Source organism: Orbilia oligospora (genome assembly GCF_000225545.1).
Source record: "Orbilia oligospora ATCC 24927 unplaced genomic scaffold scaffold00188, whole genome shotgun sequence".
In the NCBI taxonomy this organism is placed as follows: domain Eukaryota; kingdom Fungi; phylum Ascomycota; class Orbiliomycetes; order Orbiliales; family Orbiliaceae; genus Orbilia; species Orbilia oligospora.
Window position 1 is genome coordinate 184,258 of NW_011645745.1, and position 14,311 is coordinate 198,568.

Genomic DNA, 14,311 nt, shown 5'->3' on the forward strand with positions numbered 1-14,311 from the left:
CATACCCTACCCTTCTACCCCCCCATCTCCTTTGGTTGCGAGTTCTAAATAGCTATTCTATGCCATGTTATATCCCTTCCCCCTGCCTTTTTTTTTTTTCTGTTTTAATTCCCCAATTGCAACGAACTTCGATGATACCAAATACGCTTTTCTTCAATTTTATTCTCATTTATATTTATACTTACTATATATATACATATATATTTCTACATCCGTTCCGTCCCATCTTAAAAAATACATCTATATATCTGTATAGTGTGCGTGCAAAACGATCTAATCTCCAAATCCCCTTTTCTTCTTCTTCTTCTTCTTCTTCTTCTTCTTCTTCTTCTTCTTCTTCTTCTTCTTTCTATAAAAATATATATTGCACGTTGTATTTTTTTTGGTTTTATATCAGATTTTTCAGTTACACCTTTTTTTTTTGGTGACCTAGATTATAATTATACAACTACTTAGTACTTACCTAAGTATATTATATATATTACACATCTACAAAAAAGCCTCGAAGCTCGAATATCCCCGAGTTAATCAAAATTTTTTGAATATTTTTATATAGTACCAACGTAAGTATATATATAAGTATCTATATAAAAAGGAAAGAAGAGATCTTATAAAGAAAAACAAAAACAAAAACTCCGGCTATAATCAACTTAAGAAAAAAAAAAAAAAAAAAAAGTTAAAAACCCCCATAGTAGTAGTAGGAAATAACCATATCATATCATATCATATATACATCCACTTCCACCCCTCCTCCCCTTCCTCCATCATGCATGCACAAAAAATGGGTTAAGTCAATTCCAAGAAGAAAGAATTCTACTTCCAATCGACATCCCAATTATCATTCCCCCACGCATCCCCTTCTTCTTCCGTCTTCTTCTTCGCAGCAGTAGTAGTAGCAGCAGCCGGTAAAACCTTCTTAGCAGCTGGCTTAACAGCTCGACTAACAATAGGTCTACTCTTAACCGCCCCGGTTCCCGTACTATTAGAAGCAGGGGTAGTAGTAGTAGTAGAGGTAGTAGTTTTCTTCCCCAATCCCTTGGGTAAACTACTCTTCCCCTTATTAGCCGCAAAACTACTAATAACATCATCCTCCGTCGTCGTCATGGTAGTCCTTCCAAACCCGCTAATAGTCGTATTCTTCTTTTCCTCCACGGTTTTCGGTGTATCATCCATATCCCCCCAAGCATCTAAATCATCATCTCCACCGTCGTCGGCCATTAACCCTCCTCCTCCTCCCCCTCCTCTACTTGTATTTGTATTCATCCCACCGAATGCCTGGCGTTGTAAAGAACTACTACCAGGTCTACTACCAGTATTACCAGTAGTAGACGAAGGAACTCCAAGCGTACCACTTTCCTCACCCGCAGGTGTAGAAACTCCTGACGTAGCTGTAGTACCCTGTGCTTGAATCTCGCCGGTTACGGATCCCAATTTCTTCGTGAATGATGAAATAGCCCATCCGGCCCATGATGCGTCGTTTTGAGGGGTTCCCATTCGTGGAGCTCCACCGGCTACACCGCCTCCTCCTGCTGCTGCTGATGTGCCCGTTGGAACTCCGTTGGCATCTACGGGGGGTAATGCTGAGTCTGGCATGTTTGCTGTAAGGGTTTTGATCCGGGCTAGGAAGACGTCCATTGTCTTTTGGGCTTGTACTCGGATGATCCTACCCACAAAGAAAACCATTTTGTTAGTCGCCTGGCCCTAGATATAAATTTATATATATATATATATATATATATATCTCGATTAGAAGCATACTTCTCCTTATCAATCAACCCCACACAAATCGCCGGTAAACACTTCGTCGCACAATCCGTCTCATCGAAACAATCAGCCGTAGCAGCCAACGCCATCAACGCCGCATTCCTAGCATGCACGAACGGATCCCTCAAACTTCTAGTAAACGCCGCAGCAAGAACTTTAGCTCTAGTATGCTGTCCCAAATTCTTTGCTATTTTCCCCAGACATATCGTAGTATTCGTTCTTATACCCGGTTGTTCGTCATTTTGGGTCTTTGCTAGGTATTTCAATAGATCACCGTTGATTTGACGGTCTGACAGTTTGTCGATTATTATTAATATCGATTTGACGGTTTGTTCGCGGACTATCGGCGCGACGTCGGAGAAGCCGGTTACCAATTGTGGGAAGATACTGTCGCTGACTACTTTTTTGGGTAGATGTTCGATCATCCTGGGGAGGTTGTCTAGTAGGAAGACTCGGATTGCTCGATCTGGGCTGGAGAATAATCTGACGACGCAGGGGGTTATGGTACTCTCCCATTCGTCTTCGTTAAGTTTCTCAGCGATCATGAGTACCACCGAGAACACCTTGGGTCCACCACCGCCGTATTCCACCGATTTCAATAACTCCGGTAGAACTTTCGCTTTGAAGAATTCTTCGGGGAATTGATCTTTCGTATCCTCCAAGTTTTGTAAGAACTCCTCTCGTTCGCGATCATCCTTCACCCCCATGTTTTCGATAAATTCGCAACATCTGATTAGTGGAGTATCGAAGAAGCCGTTGGAACGTTTTCCTTGTTCGAGGAAATGGGAGATGGGTAGTCGCATTTTGGGGTTCGTTTGGGTTAGACGTTTGTAGGGTGTACCCATCGGCGGTGGGATTGATTTTATTTGGGAAAGTTGGTCGGCGGTGGAGAAGTAGCCGTTGAAGATTTCGTAGATTAAGGTGCCCATGTTCCAGGAGTCGGTGACGTGGATTGCCTGACTGTAGATAACAACATAATTCGTTCATATCGTCAGTTTCTTATATTCCGAATATAATCGATTGAATGTTAATGAATGAGATGGTGGGTATACTTCTTCAATCCATCCCATCCACCTCGTCCAATCTCCGGCGCAGCATATCGTGTAGAATCCGGTAATAAACCTCCATACGTCTAACCTCACCCCGTCAGCATTCCCCCTCCTACCTTATTTTATGGAGAGGTCATAGTAGAAAGCGTCGACCCACATATATTGCCGGATCCTCCTCCTTCAAAGAACTAAGCACCTCGAACCCCGCCAACTTCCATTCCCCGCTCTCGGTGGTATATATCGACGAAACCCTTAGATTCCCATGTATCGAGCTCGCATCTTCGTTGACAAACCTCATCGTTGTCTATATAAATAATAAGGATTCCGTTAAAACCTCATACACCCTAAAAAGCTTGAAGTAATGAATGAAACGTACTGATATGGTATATAATCCCCACTTAATCGTCTCCGTATTCAGCGCATTCCTTTTAACATGCCATCCAAGCGGCACCACTCTTTCGGTGGCAATATAAATGTTTGTATCTGTCTACCACCCATCTTCCGCCGTTAGTCCCTAAAAAAGAACACCCGTAGACACAGAGAAAAAGAGGTCGAGAAGGAGGTAAAAAAAAAGTGAAGTACCTCAAGAGTATCCAAAACCCTCACAACCCCAGGATGCCGTAAAGTCCTCCACTTCCTCAGCGCGTTCTTAGCAAGCGGTAATCTCGATTTATTGGCATTGATATCGAATGCGAAGATGGAACATTTACTTCCGTCGTCCTAGAATTTTTTAAAATTAGTATATAACTACTCTTTTCAATCTATATATATATATATATATATTGTAACTTCGTAAAAGTATCAAAAAGACTGGGAGTTGTAAACCCACCTTCTTAGTCCCATTATGTAACGCCCATATCGAATCATCAAGATCAACCCGGTCGCCGAAAGAGTATCCAAACGCAGGACCACGCGAGACCGCTGACGCCGCGGCGGATTTTAACCACTCCATAACAATAACAATAACAATAATAATATAACCCCTCCTTCTCGGATGTACGGCGATGCGATGGGACGGGATGTGTGATTTCGTGATACAAAATGTTCTTTTCTTTCGTGGGAAGGGGACCGGAAGCTAAAGAAAGGACCAAAGCAAGCTAAAGGGTGAGTTGCTACAGTGTTAAATTATAACGAACCCTTGTTGGCAAGCTGCGTCAAGGGTAGCACTTACTTACATAGTAACATAGTACGTACTACTTAGTTACTCCCCCGGGCGAGACTATACTTATAATAGCGTCGGCATCCACCCCCCGGAACCGACCGAATCTTATATAATCATCGCTCCCGAGAACAGAACAGAGCTAAGGCTTAGTTACCAAGAGGAAGAAGAAGAAGCGGGGTTAAAAATCCAACAAGCTTAAAAGACGTCACCACAAAAATTTATATATATCCAAAAAACTTCTCACAACCAACTCGAAGACAAAAGAAAAGCATTTCGATGTGATATATACTTACTTTATATATATAACAATAAAAATATAGACAAAAAAAGGAAAGAAGAAGAAGAAAAAGAAAAAGAAGAACAAATGAAATGGCAGAACAACCGAACCCCCCCGTCCGCGCGTTCGATGGTATTAAATCCATAGAAGGTCAGAATACCTTCGTAGGCCTGACATACGACAAACTCGATATCACAGCATCGATAGATCGGGTTAGAAGTCCCAAGGCTGGTGCGGTGGTTGTATTCGTAGGTGTGTAGATACGTTACTTAGTATATTAACATATATACTACCTCTTTTTTATTCATTTCAATTCCCTTTCTATATCCATGAATATACATAAAACCTACTACTATTCCATACTACTACTCCAAGTCCATATCCCTTTTTATTTAAACAATAAAAAAAAAACATCACGATCTAATAAAGTTATATAAAACCCCAATAGGAACGACAAGAGATAACTTCGAAGGTACCATACCCCATTAACAACCAAACCCACCTACCTTATAACATAATTAGATATATCTTATTCATAAATACCTTGTACATATAAAAAAGGAAAATCCGTCTCAACCCTCGAATACACAACCTACACCCCCTTAGCCCTCCGCACCCTCTCCTCAATCCTCACAACCCTAAAATCAAAAAACGACAGCTGTCTACATTCGATCTCCGTAATCCACCGTCTGGGAATAGTCCCCATCTCCGAGGACTCGATAGTAATAGCCCTCAGCACGAGCCATCGCGCCGAGGGTTGGAGGATAGCCGAGGAATGTTTGGAATTGGTTAAAGATAAAGTGGAGATTTGGAAAAGGGAGTGGTTTGTTGATGGTGGGGTTTGGAGAGCTAATAGGGATGGTGGGAAAGGGGTGGAAGATGTTGGGGACGACGAGGCTGGAGGGGTGCCCATAGAGTATTTGGAACAGGAGGATCGGTGAGAACTCTCAGAATATTAATGTCCTTTATTGTATTGTATTGTATTATATTTCATTTGTAAAGGTTATCAGCATGTTTTATAATGTAATATCATACGCTCGAATTAGCCAGATATCACCAACCAGGCCCTACTAGTACATATACTATATATAAGTACGTACGATCTATCTATCTATCTCTTCAAAAATTAAAATCAAACAGAAAGTTAGGATGCATCGTCTTTGCCCTCAACTGGATGCAAAGGAGAAAAAAAAGAAGCTATGTGTGTGTAATAAAAGCGGCTACACAAGCCGTAAACCTCCCCCTTTATCCATATATTAGGCAGGAGAGTGTTCCCCGAATAATATAAATACAAAGAAAGAATAGAAGCAAGGGAAAGGAAGAAAGAAAGGATAGAAATAACAACAAAAAGGAAAGATTCGCTGTGATCATGGTTTGAAAAGAAAGAAAAAAAGGGAAAAAAGAAAAAAAAAGAGTGCGTATAACAATAATGCTGAGAAACCGATAAAAGCTCGGTCTGTTGCCTCCCCTTTTCCTCCGTCGTACGATCAACTTTTCGTGCAAAAGGTAAAGTTAAGTAGTTTTTGATACAGTTGGAGAAAAGAAGAAAGAAAACACAAGGGAGCCATACATCGTGAGAAATAAACCTGCACAGTATAGGCATCCCCAACGAGGACATTAAAAGCAAAGGCAATCGAGGAAACGGGTATATAAAGCAAAATTGAAGTGAAATGAACACACGCCGTAGAACTCCATGAAAAAAGCACCCTTAGTTTTGAATACAAACAAAAAAGAAAAACGGATTTGTGCAAAGGAGAAAACCTGGGACATGAACCATTCGTAATATATGATATTTTGCAATTTTCATTTCTCATTGTTAGTGTATCCTATCTCACCACGGTTTTACCTGCCATTAGTTAAACGAATCAGAAGCAAAAGGGAGGTCGATCAATCTACCCGGCCTTGGGACTAGGGCTCGCTTTGCCGGCGTCGGCAAGTCGAGTGTTATAACGGGTAGTATTCGAACTCTCATTCTCAGGTGAAGGATGAGCTCTCGTTCCCATACGGGTAGGGAGGGTGGGGGCAACCGGAGTACGGGGAGATTGACGGGACGACCCAGGGTTAGATCGGCGAGAAACAGGACGTGATTGCTCCCCCTCCTCACCTCTGGCAGGGATAACGACTTGAATCGATGGCTCCGAAAGGTCAACAATAGCTTCACTCCCTTCATAAGCAGAGTCGGCAGCACCACTACCTGGAGTAATTTGGTCGTTGGCAGAGATAACATTTCCCGTATTCCCAACGCTAGTATCGATCGTAAGATCCATCATAGCAACATCGGTATGAGCAGGTTGGCGAAAAGCTGCTGGGGGCTCAACTTGAGGAATTTCAGCTGGTGGAGTAGGCTGAACTTCCGGTTGGGGCGCAGCCTGTGGCTCACCAACCTTCATAGTAGTAGTAGCGGCAGCAACCTTTGGAGTAGCTCTTGAGGTAGCCTTTGGAGTAGCCTTTTGCTTCTTCTGTTTGGTAGTGGGAGCGACAACAGCTTCCTCCTCAGCTTCATCGTCGGCCTCGCTCTCTTCCTCGACAATTCCAACCCTGTTGACAGCCTCTTCAACCATCATATCCAAATTATCGACATCAATCCTTTTCTTCCCCAAGTACTCCTTGAGGTGAGATGTTTGAATAGTCTTTCGGAGGGCAATATCCTCCGCTTGAAGTGGTGGAGTAAGCGGACCTGTCGACATCAGTGAACTCTCATCAGCGACGGCGGCAACGGCAGCGGCAGCGGCAGCGGCACCAGTCTTCTTCTTGGAGGCATTCTTAGCAAGGCCTTTTGCACCAGGGGCTTTCGCGGCGGAAATCTTTGTAGCGGAGTTTTTCGAAGCAGATGGTTTCGTATTTGGACCGGATTTAGTACTTCTTTGGGCAGCGGGAGCAGAAGCGCTGACGTTCTTAGAAGCTTTGTTGCTACGAGGAGGAGGAAGACTACCAGTGAACCCGGTAAGGTCAAAAGGACCGCCGCAAACCGCAGCAGCGTGATCATGCGTCTGGAAGTCACGTTGATGGGCAAGTCGGCAATGGTTAATGAACCCTTGCATGGATCCGAACTGGTCACGTTTGCAGTCAATGCAGGTGAGGCTATAAAAAAAAAGGGGGGAAAGGCACCGTTAGCAATTCCTGAAAATTCGAAAGGGTCGAGGGAGGACAAAGAGAAAAGAAAAAAAGAAGAAAAAAACATACCGAACAACAGTCCCATCGGGCTGACGATGAAGACAGATTGTAGATCGCTTCTGACCCTGCGCGGCAGCCGCAGCGGCGGCAATCTCCCTTTGTGGTCTCCCAGCTTGAGGGAGAAGTGGTTGAGGTGGTTCGCCTCGTCGTTGAGTAGTAAAGTTACGGCTTTGGTCCTTTGCGAGAACGTCGTGATATCTAGACCTCGCAGGAGGAACCCTCTCCTCCATCAACCAGTCCCTATAATCCCGAGAGTAAGGTCCATTCATAACTTCCGGAGCCGGCGCATAGCCCAATGTAATTCCAGATGGGTCATCGAAGCGTCCGTCCTTCTCCATAGCCTCTTCGATAGAGCATCGTCGGATTTGCTCGAGGCAAGCTTCGGCTCTTCCCAGTTCAGCTTCAATATCTTGCAACTCTCTGTGTTTCAGCAGGATCTCCAGCCCGAATTGTTCGTTAATAATGTCTCGGATCTTTTGGGTTCGGGCGGCTCGTTCCGCACTCGTCATGTCATCCTGAGCGTCCGAGACCTGGCGCATGCTGGGACGTTTTCCAGCGGTGGTTCCCGGGACTTGACGGGTAAATTGAGCGGTCTGTTGCTGTTGTAGTGGTTGAGGAGGAAGGCTGGGCGTCGTAGAGTGCCCCACGAGTTTTGGGACTTGGGAGCCCATGTTGGCTTGTTGTTGTGTAGGGACGGTTGACTCGGCATGATAGGGATTTGCAGGAAGTAGTTTCCCGGTAAGGACAGGAGAAAAGTTCGTAGCAAGTTTCAAGTGAGGGTGAGAGGCATGGTGAGCAGCAGGAGGAGGATGAGGTATTGGTTGTTGATTTTGAAGGAAAGGCGACGTCGGTTGGACAGAAGGATGAGTAGATTGTGATGGTTGTTCCAGTGCAGAAGCCGCAATACCCTTCAGCATTGTCGGAGAGAAAGCATTCGTAGGAGTACTATCCTGCATGATGGTATCAGTCGCACCAGGATGCCCGAGGGCACCGTCAGTTACAGGGGTAGGTGTAGATCCAGCAGACAAGGGAGTGGGTAAAGGCAGCTGCTGATGCTGATGCTGATGCTGATGCTGAGATGGGATCAGAAGCCCAGCCTGGTCCACTCCCGTGGGTGGTTGCTGTGTCATATTGTCGTCCCTGTTCGCCTATCTCAGCGCTGCAGCCCGAGTATCGATGATGCTGGAGAGAGAAGGTATAGAGTATCGACGTTCATTCGGTCATCCGGTCCGAGAGTAGAGTCGAAGCAATCCACAGTCCTTAACCCAGCGCGAAAACAAAGAATGATAGAGCGACAGTGCGCAGACCCGGGCGACGAGGAGTAGGATCGGTGGCGATGAAAGTGATGGAAATGTCACTTCGAGATTTGTGAAATCCAGTTGGGATGACTAATCCAGGGAAGGAAGGGGTGTCTCAGATTCGATAAGCCAGGATGGCCTAGCAAAGATGGAAAGGAGAGCCGAAAAGCTAAAAGTAGGTGAAAGAGGAGAATGCAAATGTATATACGAATGTATATGGTGGAGGGGAGGGTGGATGGGGAGGTGGTGAAGATGAAGGGAGTATAGCGACGATGAAGATAGTCAAGATAATGCACAATGTTTAAAGTATATTAGAAATGTCGGCTTTGAGACGGTTGTTGTGGTTGTGGTTGTGGTTGTTGTTTGTTGCAGCTGTTCTGTTCTGTTCGGACAAAAAAAAAGGATTCAACAAATTTTCGGATCCAACCTCCTCCACAACGCAAATATTAAAGAACAGGATCAAACACTCTCGATATACTTGCGGACCATCTGATCGAAGGGTGTATGGAGAATGCAATGTTGCCGATGTACATACATAGTACATACACATACAGGGTGGGCCTTCGGCACATGCTCCTATTAGGCATTCCTTCATGCACGGTGGGGCCCGCATAGCATACTTAATAACACTAGTATGTATCATGTCATGTCACTAGTCTACGACACTGACAATCATCGTTGAAAAAACAGGCCATCCGATTCGACATCCGAGCACCAAATGCAGGGCGATAGATTATCAACTTATTTACTTAATCTAAGTACCTAGGCATCTTATTAATTCATCGTTTTACTTTATCAATATCGTCGAGTGAGAACAAAAAAATGGAACATTGAACTATTTATACTACTACTTATATATATATACGAGATTATTACACTATACAAAAACTCACAATGCAGAACATTATACTAAATAAAAGCGCAAGATAAGAAAGAAGTACAAAACTAAAAGCAAATCTGAGGAGGAAGGGGGGGGTGGGAAAGTGTAAAAGAAAAAAAACCCCGGTTATAACCCCGCATCTATCTATAATTTGTGCATGTGATGCTGCAATTGCAAAAGAAAACAAAATAATAAGGGACTATACTACCTACACTTACAGACTCAATTCAAGAGGAAAGAGAAAGAGAAAGAGAAAGAGAAAAAGGAGTAGGAGTATCGTATGAATATGTAACTAAGTTTATATAATAAAATAATAATATATATGACAAAACGCCGGGAAGCGGTTTCTGCCTTTTCTTGCCGTTTCGATGACGAAAATAGGAAAATATCAAATACTAGCTACTTACGATTAACTGCTTCGTAGTAGCAGTTTCTTTCTCTCTTGCTTTCTCTTTCGCTGCTATCTATAATAGTCAGAGAGCTCTCTTGGCGACAAGACAACAAAGAACCCCAGATCAAAAGGATGAAGGATGTGTATAAAAAAAAGATATAAGTGATATTTTAAAAAGGACAGTACACACAACAGAGAGATATATGGCGAGGGAAAAAAAAAAGCTAGTATAGTCAAAGTAAAAGAGAGAAAAAAGAGAGGGAGAAAAGGGAAAAAAACGACGTTCGTGTCATCATGATACAGATCTGTTTATTTGGGTTTGTGAGGGACAGCTGGAGATGCTGCAGTTAGGATTCATCGAATCGATTATCCCAGTCGCTGAAAGGAGAAGGAGATTGAGGAAGGTGGAGACCAATTCGCAGCTGTGAGAGGGGAGGTCGTTAAAACGTATCAAAGCCAAGTAGACCGTTAGAGACAACTTTTTTGATGGTTCAACAGAGTCGAGGACATTTGTCATCTCTTCCAACCACCTTCTTCCCATTCAAAAAAATATATCTTTGAATGTAGAAGTTGGAAGTTGGAAGATGGAGGCGCCAAGTTATAAATAAAAAAAGCGAAAGGAAATATAAAAAGAAGACGGCAAAACCTCGACGAAAGGACAGTTGCGGTAAAGGGAATAAAAACGAACAGGAATTGAAAGCGAAGAGAGAAAAAGAGGAAAAGAGACAAAAAAAAGTTGTCGATTATTAAAATGCTATACGCTGAGATTAATGCTCATTGAACACCGCCTGGAAGTTAAAAAATGGTCACGAACACTAGAGGGAGGGGTGTGAAAAAAAAGAAAGGGAAAACAAAAAAAACGAGGCATCAATCTACACAGAAAATTACAGACGACCGCTTTATGCAGACCCAACGGGAGGAAATTAGAAACGCAGAAACGCAAAGCACGTAAAACGCCTCTGAGAAAGAAAAAAAGATTATTTTTTAACCGCAGCAAGACATCACCTTTGACCAGAATCCCTTCCTAGGCTCTGGTTGTCTGGGTGGTTGGGAAGTGTGCTGGGCAGGCGTCATCGTAGGCGGTGCCTGGGTTCTTGGCTGTTGGGTTAAGTTTGTCTGAGAAGGAGCGTGATATTGTGCTTGGGTGCTCGGGTTCGGTGTGACAGCGCCGGGGGACTGTAAACCGGCCATTCCTCCGCTGGGTCTCTTCAATGGTACTGCATTCTGTGGTGGAGCTCGTTCCCGTTCTCGCTCTCGTTTCTTGTTGTTCATTTGCATAGCTGGCGAGGGAGGCGGTGGAAGAGCGGCGTTCACCCGAGCAGCGAGCTGGTTGCTGTTCGCGGCCGGTCGAGGGTTGGGGTTGACGTGCCGGAGCTCTCCCTGCGTTGCAGAAACATGTTGGTTTGCGCTCTGATGGTGATGGTACCCATGCGACGAAGGATGCTTCTGAATGGCTTCCCACCCTTTACCATTGTTCAACTTCATCCAATCATACTCTCCATCCTCAACTTCACCGGTGTTCTTCAACGCCTTGGTGAACAAATCTCGAAGGTAGTCGTAGTCGGGGGTATCTTCGAACCCGAGGTTTCGGACGTAACTCAGGTATTGATTGACCTCATCTAGATTAATCAATTAGTTTCTTCTCCATAAAAAAAAATAAAATTTAAAAAAATAAAATGGTAAAAATTTCTGATTAATCGTTCCCAAAATGTTTTTTTTTTTTTTGACAATAACATACCTGGGAATCCGTCGCAAAGATCCTTAATAGCAGTGGTCTGCTTCTTCTCACCGATCTTCTCGTACTTCTGCTTGTTAGTAGCAGCCTTCAACCCTTGCCAGGGAAGGCCACCACGGAGGAAGTACATGAAAACGTGACCGAGAGCCTCCAAATCGTCTCGTCGGGACTGCTCACGACCCAAATGGGTATTGATGGACATGTAACGAGCGGTACCGGATAAGCTCTTTCGCTCTCTATAGGGAATGTGTTGCTTGGTCTTTGGGTCACGGTATTGCTTCGCCATACCGAAATCGACGACGTGGATGACATTGGCGGCTTTGGTTCCCGGTCGGCCGATCAGGAAATTGTCGGGTTTGATATCACGGTAGATGAGATTCTTCTCATGAATGGTTTGAACTCTGGAAAGCATCTGCTTGGCGACCATGACGACGGTTTTGATGGAGAACCTTCGGTTGCAGTGATCGAACAGATCTTCCAAACTGGGTCCTAGCAGGTCGATAACAAGGATATTGTGTAGACCCTCCTGACCGAAGTAATAGACGTTGGGAATGCCGGCTAAACAAGATTTATCAAGTTAGGGAGACGACACTTAAATTTCATGTGACCAAAAAAACAAAAATCGCAAACTTACGGCATCCAACGAGGATCTTGTAGGTACGGTACTCATCTCGTAGTTGTGGTGCATCGCTTTTTCGGGGCTCCTATAGTAAAGAAAAGAAATCGCACGTGTTAGGAGGTGTAATTGGACAAAAGCGAAAAAGTGGGAAGGAGGGAACAGAAAAAGGTTATGTCGGAGGAAGGAAATAAATAAATAATCCTGTTAAACAGCCTTGTGAAACCCCCGGAGAAGTCGAGTATGACGAGAGAGAGAAAGAAAAGAAAGAAAAACACTCCGTCGAAACGAGAATATCGGAAAAAAATCCGTCGGAAAATAGGGGAGGACCGAAAAACGAATGATTGAAAGGAAATAAACTACAAAGATGATAAAAGAGAAAAAAGAAGGGAGGATTGAATATACGAACAAATTTGATGGCAACCTGCTGGTTGTTCAGCAGGTTGGTACCTTCGAATATAACACCGAAGGAACCCTCTCCGATCTTCTTGCCGACGCGGTAGTGAACGCCGACGACGTTTGACGAAGTCGTCGACATTTTGACAGGTTTTATAAGTGGTAAGGGGAAGAGACTAGGCGGGTGTCGGAAGACGTATCGAGTCGCCTATTCTGGTACCAGACAAACTAGTGATAGTTATCGATGAATGGTAATAATAATAATAATTTTTGGTCCTCTCTTTTTCTTTCGAAGGGATTTAAAATAATAAATCGAAAAAAGAGATAGAGAAAAAGGATTAGGGCGACCAAAGGGAAAAAGGAAACACCGCCAGCCTGGTTGATTATATCGAGAGAGTCGAGAGAGAAAGAAACCCCAAGGATATAAGATGGAAATGGTCGGGAATTGGAGGAATGGTGATGGACTGGAAGGAAGAGAGAGAGAAGGCGCGTTTGATGATGATGGTGGATGATGATGGTGGTGGTGGATGGATGGATGGATGGATGGATAGGTGAAGCGATGTAAGAGGAAGAAGGAAAGAAAGAAGGGAGGAAGAGAGGAAGAAGAAGAGTAAGAGAGAGAGTAAGAGAGAAGGGAGAAGGAGGAATGAATGAATGGGAGTTGAGCGAGTTGCGGTTTGTGAAGTGATATAAGACAACACGGAGAACAACACCCCTTTAAGCCCAAAAGCCTTGATTGAGCACCACCAACCAAACTACCTAACTATCATTAACTATCATTAACTAAAATAATTTAGTTAGAATGGACGGTTGATGATAAATAATAATATGATTTATTTGTTGGTTTATAGATGTTGTAGGAGTGTTGATTAGAGAACCTCGAAGGATAAGTTCCAAAGGTATGTAGTCGAGGGAGAGGGAGAAAGGGAGAAAGGGGAGAAGTGAAGGAAAGAAGAAAGTCGAGTAAAGTAAAGTACAGGAAGTGAGAGTGGAAGAGAGAGAGAGGAAGAGAGAGGAAGGAGCCCAGTTGGTTGTGCCAGCCTGCCTGGCTTTGGGCTTAGTCTTGGCTGTGTCTGTCTGTCAGTTCGTTAGTTAACCGGCCGGGGTGTCAGGAGTCAAGTCAAGTCAGGTCAGGCCAGGTCAGGTCAGGTCAGGATAAGTTCTTCATTATCACAACCACACAAACTATTAAAACTATCCGCAATCGATCACAATTATAATTACTTACTTATCGATCTATACGAATGAATGAATGATAGTTGATGAATATGTGAATAATCCAAACGGTTCAGGGGGGGAATTCGAAGGGTCCGTCGAAGAATGGTTCCTTCGGCGAAAGGATTATATGATTGATGTATTCTAATAAACCCGTCCCTTGCGAACGGATCGATTATTGCCTATAATCCAACCAATAGGATCACATCTCTGCTCAAATTCGATATTCACAATTATAATCAAATCTTACAATTTAAATATCATATTCATATTCATATTCATATTCATATTCATATTCATGTTTGTATGTAAGTGTGTTTGTATAAATGGTGGATTACTGTATAAAAAGATTAT

At 43.6% G+C, this 14,311-nt stretch overlaps 3 protein-coding genes across 3 annotated transcripts; all 3 read right to left on the reverse strand.

The window, feature by feature from the left end:
• Positions 1 to 813: 813 nt before the first annotated feature.
• AOL_s00188g72 (uncharacterized protein) lies at positions 814 to 3,765 on the reverse strand (the record flags this gene model as incomplete). Its single annotated transcript, XM_011128321.1, has 7 exons — positions 814 to 1,663; positions 1,759 to 2,724; positions 2,817 to 2,896; positions 2,971 to 3,117; positions 3,190 to 3,300; positions 3,396 to 3,533; positions 3,643 to 3,765. The coding sequence occupies 7 exons, from the start codon at positions 3,763 to 3,765 to the stop codon at positions 814 to 816; spliced, it is 2,415 nt and encodes an 804-aa protein (XP_011126623.1).
• A 2,379-nt stretch (positions 3,766 to 6,144) lies between these two features.
• On the reverse strand, positions 6,145 to 8,556 carry AOL_s00188g73 (uncharacterized protein; the record flags this gene model as incomplete). Its single annotated transcript, XM_011128322.1, has 2 exons — positions 6,145 to 7,333; positions 7,436 to 8,556. The coding sequence occupies 2 exons, from the start codon at positions 8,554 to 8,556 to the stop codon at positions 6,145 to 6,147; spliced, it is 2,310 nt and encodes a 769-aa protein (XP_011126624.1).
• A 2,423-nt stretch (positions 8,557 to 10,979) lies between these two features.
• On the reverse strand, positions 10,980 to 12,884 carry AOL_s00188g74 (uncharacterized protein; the record flags this gene model as incomplete). The annotated part of the gene is made up of 4 exons (XM_011128323.1): positions 10,980 to 11,614; positions 11,734 to 12,288; positions 12,365 to 12,434; positions 12,756 to 12,884. The coding sequence occupies 4 exons, from the start codon at positions 12,882 to 12,884 to the stop codon at positions 10,980 to 10,982; spliced, it is 1,389 nt and encodes a 462-aa protein (XP_011126625.1).
• Between the last annotated feature and the right edge of the window lie 1,427 nt (positions 12,885 to 14,311).